Source organism: Melitaea cinxia, chromosome 7 (genome assembly GCF_905220565.1).
Source record: "Melitaea cinxia chromosome 7, ilMelCinx1.1, whole genome shotgun sequence".
Taxonomy (NCBI): domain Eukaryota; kingdom Metazoa; phylum Arthropoda; class Insecta; order Lepidoptera; family Nymphalidae; genus Melitaea; species Melitaea cinxia.
In genome coordinates this window covers 9,907,003-9,915,968 of record NC_059400.1, presented here as the reverse complement: position 1 = coordinate 9,915,968, position 8,966 = coordinate 9,907,003, and the positions used below count along the sequence as shown (strand labels likewise).

The following is an 8,966-nucleotide window of genomic DNA, read 5'->3' as shown; positions in this document are numbered from 1 at the left end:
ATCTATGGACAAGATTCATTCAGAAAATAGCAAACTTACTAAACTATAGGTTATAATATAGCATCGTATGTTTTTACAATATAACATTTCAAAGAATACGCGTAAATATATACATTGACCTTAAGTGATATGTATCATGTAATGTAGGAAGGTCAATTTAAATTGTGGCGTTTTTATAAATCGCAACAATTGCTAGCTAATAGCATCTTAAAAATAATTAGCAAAAAAGAGATTAGTCATTGCAGAGCATAACGCAAAAATATGTGAATGTAATACGCACAACTAGAGAAGAAAATATTAAGATAATATGACAAAAGCTTTACTTATAATGTTGACAATTACGATGCGTTGTTAATTATTTGTTTGTAAGTGGTGTTTACGTCTTTTTTTAAATTAGGCATTCAAAAATACTACCGTCGCCATATTTTTTAATATTTTTACATTGTTCATTCATCGCTAATAATTAATATTAAAGCGTTCCCGCGGTATTAACATCTTAGCCTATATTGCGTGGCTTTGCTTGGATAATATAAATACTCTTGGTGTTTTTATTGTTTTGTTGTTTTAAGTTGTGTTTCGAACTCAAAAATATCTCATTAAAAAGATAAACTACTGTAATGTTTAAATGTTAGAAAAATAAAAAAAGGTTACGTAGAATGATAGGAGAGAAAGAAATACATACCTTTTAATCAAAACTTTTCTTTATTTTAATATTGTCGGCACTGTTTTATTTGAAATACGTTAATTAATTTGATAAAACAGTTTCATATACAACCGACTGATCCGCGTCAGTGCGCGGCCGTGACTGGACAAATGGACTTGACTGGAGGGCATAAACATGCGCTTGCGGTTCCGATAAAAATAGATAAATAAATAAACAACGAAAGTGTGACCATTAAATTTATTTCAATAACGAATCGCTTGTTTATTTTTATCTTGTTTAACGAAAAATAAATAAAAACTAATATTGGTTTTGGGTAAGCTATATAGAATTGAAGTATCTCTAAAAAATAATTTATATTTTTTAACTGATTTATTACATTTAAATTTTGTTTATGAACTTTTAATTTATTAATGTGGGTTGTAAAAAATTGCTGTGCAGGTATTTACAATGTTTTAAAAGTTTACTCCTTAGGGAACGATATAAGACGCGCGGCATAAAAAAGTGGAGTGAAGTCCTGTAAAACAATGATAAGTTTTTTTTTTTTGTAGAGAGTGACGCTTTACAGCTGTTTATGACAACTTAGATAAAGTTGATTGATTAGTTTGATTGATTTGTTTTATGGCCTTCAATATATAATTGAAAATAAACATGATCGCTGTCACCAAATTTCAGTGTTTTATAAAAACAATAAATAAAATTGAAACGTGCGTTTCGCTAGCTGGATTTGTGTCATTTATAGATATTACTAACAAAAACACTTTAAAAAAATATTGTAAAGTACTTTTACGATATTATTGCTTACGTTTATCATAGTTAACAAAAAAAAACGAGTGTGCTTTAGACCACACGACTGATCATCGACTGTCATAATTATGTAAGATTTTGTTTTATACTTAAATAAGTAACTAAGTTGAAAATACTTTTGTTTATTGTTTTCTAATGTTTACGCGAATTTTACTCATTTAATAAAACACTTTTTTCGGATTTTATCGCGGTTTATTGTTAACTTTTGATTCCCGACGTTTCGGATACTTTACAGCAACCATGGTCACGGGAGGACTGAGGTGTCAGACGTCCCAACGTTACAAAGTTATTCGAAACTACCCGACATACATCAACATCTTATATAGTCCTATCTACGCAGAATGTGCTAATTGAGTCTTTAATCTGTGGTGAATTATGCTTGGTTTTTGATTTAATTATATTAATAATGGGGTCCCAAGCAGGTGGTAATTGCCAGCCATCTTCTCTATTGAAATTTGGATGTTTTTTAATTTCAATAGCCTCACGGATCATCCTTGGTTGGAATCGGTGTTCTTTTGCGAGGATCTGTGGTTTATCGAATCTAATATAATGGCTAGCTGTGTCTAGACTGTGTTCACAGATTGCGGACTTAGTATAGCGACGATGTTTTAAGTCAGCTATATGTTCCTTAACGCGAGTTTTGATCGATCGTTTTGTTTGTCCTATATAAGAGAGACCACAGTCACAATCAAGCTTGTATACTCCTGCATCTTGTAAGGGTATATGACACTTGACAGATGGTAAAAATTGACTTATCGTTTTTGGCGGCTTGAAAAAAGTTTTTATAGAAGCTCGCTTTAAGATGAAGCCAATCTTGTCAGTGACCCCTTTCATAAAAGGTAGCACAGCAGGTACTCGTTCGACGGTGGCTGGTTTCACACGTTCACTGCGATGAGGACGCGGTACCCGAAGCTTGTTGTCTCGCAGTACTTGCTTGACATGTTGAAGTTCGGTCTCCAGGTGTCGCTCATCGCAGATCCCTCGTGCTCTCTGAAACAAAGATTTACCCACGGTAGCTAACTGTGTAGGATGATGGTGTGATTCGCCGTTTAAGTACCTATCCGTATGGGTATGCTTTCTATACACTGTATGGCTTAAGGTATTGTTGGGATTACGGATGACTAATACATCTAAGAAAGCTAAAGATTTATTTGCCTCCAACTCCATTGTGAATTGAATTTTAGAATTTATGGAGTTAAGATGGTGTAAAAATATGGATACTTTATCAGATGGTAATATTGTGAAAGTATCATCTACATACCGTTTGTAGAACCTGGGTGTTATGGGCGAGGTACGCAGAGCAGTTTCCTCGAAGTCCTCCATAAATATGTCGGCAACAACGGGGGATACTGGTGAACCCATCGCTACGCCATCTACTTGCTTGTAGAACTGATTATTCCACAACATGTAGCCAGATGTAAGGCAATGCTTGAGAAGGTCAGCATATTCTATCGGCATGTCATTTTCCTTCAGCTTTCTTGACACAATACTAATGCAATCTTCAACCGGTAAGCATGTAAAGAGTGATTGCACATCAAAACTAACCATAGTTTCATTGTCACTGAGATGTAGATGTTTGATCTCATTAACAAAGTGGTACGAATCCCGTGTATGTGCTCTGGTTTGTCCACGCAGTGGCGAAAGTACATCGGCAACATGTTTAGCCAAATCAAAAGTTAACAATAAACCGCGATAAAATCCGAAAAAAGTGTTTTATTAAATACTTTTGTTGTTTACAAATATTGTTACTGTTGTTTACTAATAAACTACTATTACTTCCAAGTCTAGAATATTTTCCAGCTCCTCTCTGACCAATACTGTAAGTAATATAAAAGTTTTGGAAAATTCACGTTTATTTAGTCGTTTAGTTATATCTCAAAAATTAAAAAATGAAAACCATATTAAGAAGTATAATTACTCTTATGACTACTATACGTCCTTGAAGCCGGTTTTATTACATTTGTAGGTACTACAAAAAATGTTGATGACTGTCTTTATTATGTTTTTTTATAGGAATAATATAATTTTATAAAATTGAATATACGTTAGTTAAATATATTAAAAAAACGTACCAAAACTTAACACACTCCTTCAAAACCATTAATTGCGGCTTATACCTAACATCGCCCTCTAATAGCTTCTAGGCACTAATCTTTGACCATACAACGATAATAAGGCCGATTAGTTGATCAGTACTTGGAGACAATTCCAGGTGACTTTAATTGTCCATTATTATGATGGAATCGTAAAAGTAATTATTGAATCGAAGAATTTTTCAGTACTCCTATTCAATAGGTTTCTTAGTCAATTAGGTAGCATCGTTTCCTGACATAATAAAAAATATATATATTTTGCTATCATCTGTACAAAACGTTGACGTCGAACATAATATTTTCATAATAGATTCTATATAATATAACTAGCTGTACCATGCGCGCGTTGCTAAGCTGTTTTTATTTTTTACTTTTGTTTTGGTCGTACCAACTCAGAAACCTTTCTAGGCTCATGCACAATACTTTACTAAAGATCATGACATGATCAAATGCATAGTTTATGATTCTATAAATCATATACAGACATACATTCATTTTTATATATAATGTAATGTAGGTACTTAAATAAGTTCAAATGATATTTAATTTATAGCTTGATGCGTATTATGTATAAAAGTGTGTATTTTATAACATTTTAACGCATTGTTATAAAAATATAGAAACTTAAGTGCGCTTTCCGATTTTTTCGTTTCGTGAGATTAAATCACAACCTTCTTAGGAGGCGTGTAAAATAAGGTATAAGATATTATTCAATTTTAAAATATTTTAAGCCATGCAAAGTCCTGATAAAAAAGGAACTCATATTCATTGTTTTTATAGTTACTGCTACTCAGAAAACTGATCTGGTAAAAAATTAAAAGGGCACATTTTATACACAGTATGCTCATAAAGCGTTAAAGGAGGATTATGAGATAAGTTGACATTGTGTTTTCTTTAGCCGGTAAATATATGCAGAAAACTCTAAAGAGGAAACCCTAGATAGAGTTCCTAGAGCCAAGTATGGACAAGTTTCTTCTTTTTAGCCGAATTTGAGTAGTTAGTAGAGTTTTTTTGTCGAGCCGAAATTTATGATATTTCAACAAGGTAAGAGCAAACTAACGTGTTATTCGATGTTTTACTTGATGATAAATGCGTCAAATTATTTTGCTGAGAAATTGATTCAGTAGTTTTGGCGTGAAAGCGCGATAGACAGACAGACAGAGTTACTTCGCATTTATAATATTAGTAAGGATATCACACTGATGTGATCGAAGTAGTTATGATGATTCTTTTAAATACAAGAAGGAAACAATTAAAATATTTTTTTATACAGTGACAAGACCGTGGTTGACGGCTTACCTTCAATTTTATAAACACAAAATAATTATTATATATATATTACGATGCATTATTTGGACATCTTCTCACGATCTATAGAGCATACATTTTACATTTCAACTCTCTTACTTAAAAAACATCGGACTTTCATACAAACTTCCAGCCCCCGTTTTATTCCCTTAGGGGTCGAGTTTCGTGAAATCCGTTCTTGGCGGATGCTCACGCCCTATAAGGAAACTACCTGCCAAATTTCAAGTTTGTATCTGTTATAGTTTCGTAGATTTCGCGATGAGTGAGTCAATCTACCATCCCCCGTTTTAACCCCAAAAGGGAGTTGATTTCTAAAGATACATTATTTGGACACCTTCTCATCATCTATAGAGCATACATTTTAAATTTCAAGTCTCTTACTTTAAAAACATAAGATTTTCATACAAACTTCCAACCCCCGTTTTACCCTCTTAGAGTTCGAGTTTCGTAAAATTCATTCATAGCGGATGTCTACGCTCTATAAGGATCCTACCAAATTTCAAGTTTGTAGGTGCTATAGTTTCGGAGATTTCGTGATGAGTGACCTTTCGCTTTTATATATACATATATATATATATATATATATATATATATATATATATATATATAAATTTTACTATATTGTCATAACTTTTTACTATGTTCTTATAACCTCCGCACATAGATAGTTGCAAGTAGAATAATTTTTACATGTAATATATCAAGCACCCCACGCTTTTTACTCTGAATTGAATTATTCTCTTAATAACTTAAATTTTATTATAATTTTATTTTGAAGTACTTAATCAATTATGATTGATTGTTCGATCTTCTACTACTGTAATATAAACTCTTTGTAATTAAAAATCATTTTCTACCTTTTAGTTCGATTAGCTATAAAAGCGTGTTTTTTTAAAACTATAATTTATTTTTTATTTTTTAGTTCGATTTTTTAATTAGTTATTTGCTGACATGGCATGCGCAGATCGCGCGCTAGCTTTATATCTCTTACTTCCTTACAGAGGATCGACGAAACAATTTATTAATCCTGACGGTCCTAATAAGGATATTGGGAAACTGTTATTGAATTATTGAATTGTCATTGTCGGTCCTGATACGTGTGCAAAGTTTCAAATTAATTAAATTTCTGGAAATTGGTGAAAATTATGCTCAAAGATTCTATTACATACATACATACATACATACATACAACACTAGCTAATAAAAGCGTAGTAAAAAGCGTAGCAACGCGCGCAGGGTACTACAGCTAGTATCATATAAAATACGTTTATATATTGAAATAAAATAATAAGAAATAAACAAAGCACCAAAATTTGCTATTTATTAGATAACAATTCATGATCTATGAATATGTTGTTTTACCAAGTTGTAACTACAATAGATAATAATGGGTCATAGAGGTCGTTGTACATTAATGTCGCATGTCACGGCATACATTTCCATATATTTTATTTTAAAGTCATTTTTGTATACTTTGTACGTAATAAGCTTAAAAATATGCAAGTATTTTTTACGATCGATATTTAATATAACTATTTTTTTCAATAAACGGGTACACGGGTTTTTCTTTCTTTGGACTTACCGCAATTTTCATTTTGAAACTCCCGATAATTCGGTGATGTTACGGTCATGGGATATTCTGTGTCGCTAAGATATCGGGAGTTTTATAATTACGTTTGCTCGCGAATGAAAAAAATACTGACTTCAAGTTAAATCGAAAAGTAATACAATATAGGTTGTAAAAATATAAACAATAAATACGTATTATTAGGGGTAACTTAAAAATACTCGTCAGAATTCGATGAAATTTAAATGACATGTCAAACGCTAGTTTTCGTTTAAAAAAAGAATTATCAAAATTCCATCTAAGATCCAGTAAAAATTTATGAGTAAAAAGAAAAAAAATACCGTTGACTTGATTACCTCCTCTCTTTCTCGAGTCGGTTAAAATGGCTATTACTTTAATTCCCATATGAGTAAAAGTTTTGTCAATCGTGAAAGCTTAAAAATTAAAAAATAGCGGGTAGTTTCGATTACTTTTTATCTTGCTGTACTTACTATTATTATTATTATTATTATCTATTATAAAATATATATATCAGTCGTCAACAAGATATTAGAAAGTCTAATTTCAGAACTAGACGTGATCTTCACCCATCTGCTTAATGGATAAAAATTAAAAAATTATCTTCCTGAGTATGTATGTTAAAGATAAAGCGCACAATGTTTAACAGGAAAATTACTCCAGGCTATATTATATCCCGCAACCGCCAGTAAAACCAGATCTTTGGCAGAATTTCTTTATTAAACATGTAGGTGAAAGTAACCAAGACCATAGATATTAAAATACCTGTTTATACCTCCTGCCAACCCACTAGTTATTCCAGGAACGTATTAGATAACCCACCGTTTGCATTTTATACAAACTTCGTACTGTCTGTCAGTACTTATTTTTAACCGACTTCAAAAAAAGGAGGAGGTTACTCAATTCGACCGTATATATATATATATTTTTTTTTATGTATGTTCGGAGATAACTTCTTCGTTTATGAACCGATTTTGATAATTCTTTTTTTGTTGGAAAGGAGATATTCATAGTTTGGTACCATGATAAGGAAACCAGGATCTGATGATGGGATTCCAGAGAAATCGAGGGAAACTTTCAAAAATCGTAAGGGTGACTAGTAAATTTAATCATGTTTTCATTAAGTACTATAAAGCACTACTATTTAATAAAGGTCTGGAGTCGATCTGATGATGGAGAAGAAAGATAGTCGAGGGAACTCTTCAATAATTTATAGCAATTACCTGCTTTTTGAATTTAATTCGTTTCTATTGATGAGAACTTTGCACCTGTATGAGTTATAAGTGCCATTACAGTCTGATGATGGAGACAAAATATAGTCGAGGGAACTCTTTAACGATTTATAGCAATTACCTGCTGTTTGAACTTAATTTGTTTCTATTAATGAGAACTTTGCATATGTATGATCTATAAGTGCCATTTCAGTCTGATAATGGAGACGAAAGATAGTCGAGGGAACTCTTCAACGACTTATACCAATTACCTGCTGTTTGAACTTAATTCGTTTCTATTGATGAGAACTTTGCACATATATGAGTTACAAGTGCCATTACAGTCTGATGATGAAGACGAAAGATAGTCGAGGGAACTTTTCAACGATTTATAGCAATTACCTGCTGTGTGATCATCTGTGTCGCAGGACCAGGTTTGATGATGGAACCCATAAACACTCGAGGGAATTTCTCAACAATTTACAGCAGTTACCTTTTGCTGTTTGACGACCGCTTTGATATAATGGTGCATGTGCCGTGTCGGCGGGGCCTAAACACCGACGGTCGCGGGTTCTATTCCCGCTCGAAGAGGATATTTATGTTTATACAAATATTTATTTTCGGTCTAGTTGTTAATCTTTATGGTTCTTCCAACCTAGCCTCAGAGAACACGCTAGGCTGTCAGTCCCGCTTGTTATTACGTACACCTGATAGCGAACTTTACTCATAGTATGTCGACGCGTTAGCGCAGCGGTCACAGCACCAGCTGTTGCGCTGGCGTTAGTGGGTTCAATCTCCGCGCACGACAGACATTTGTATTGGCCATATAGATGTTTGTCATTGTCTGGGTGTTTGTGCTTGTGTATTGTGTATGTTTCCGGACCCCCGACACAAGAGAAAAAGCATCCTTGTTAGGTCTACCCATCACTAAAAATTGTAAAATAAAATAATTTTTAACAAAAAAAAAAAACCGACTTCAAACAGGAAACTAAAAAGTGAAAAATAAATTTACTTAGTACAAAGTAATTCGTATTTTAATTTAGTTAATCAGAAATGATTAAATAAATATTTTATAATTTTGAAGTTGGTGCCAAGTAAATACTACAACAACCTGGCTACAATAACAAATACAAACAACACACACACAACAAACAAGTACAAAAAATATTATTAGATATGTCAAAACAATAACAGAATAATAACAGTATTCAACCTAGTAGTCAATGAAACAAATTATGAAAGAAAACTGAATACATCTTACGAGTAGATACTAGAGTAGTTATTGTTTTACTTGGCACCGA

The 8,966-nt window shown here is 32.5% G+C and overlaps 1 protein-coding gene across 1 annotated transcript; it reads right to left on the bottom strand.

Annotated features, from left to right (window-relative positions):
- Positions 1-1,810: 1,810 nt before the first annotated feature.
- LOC123655378 lies at positions 1,811-3,096 on the bottom strand (the record flags this gene model as incomplete). Its single annotated transcript, XM_045591192.1, has 1 exon — positions 1,811-3,096. A coding segment is annotated over exon 1 (1,206 nt), but the record flags the coding sequence as incomplete, so codon positions are not given.
- Positions 3,097-8,966: the final 5,870 nt, after the last annotated feature.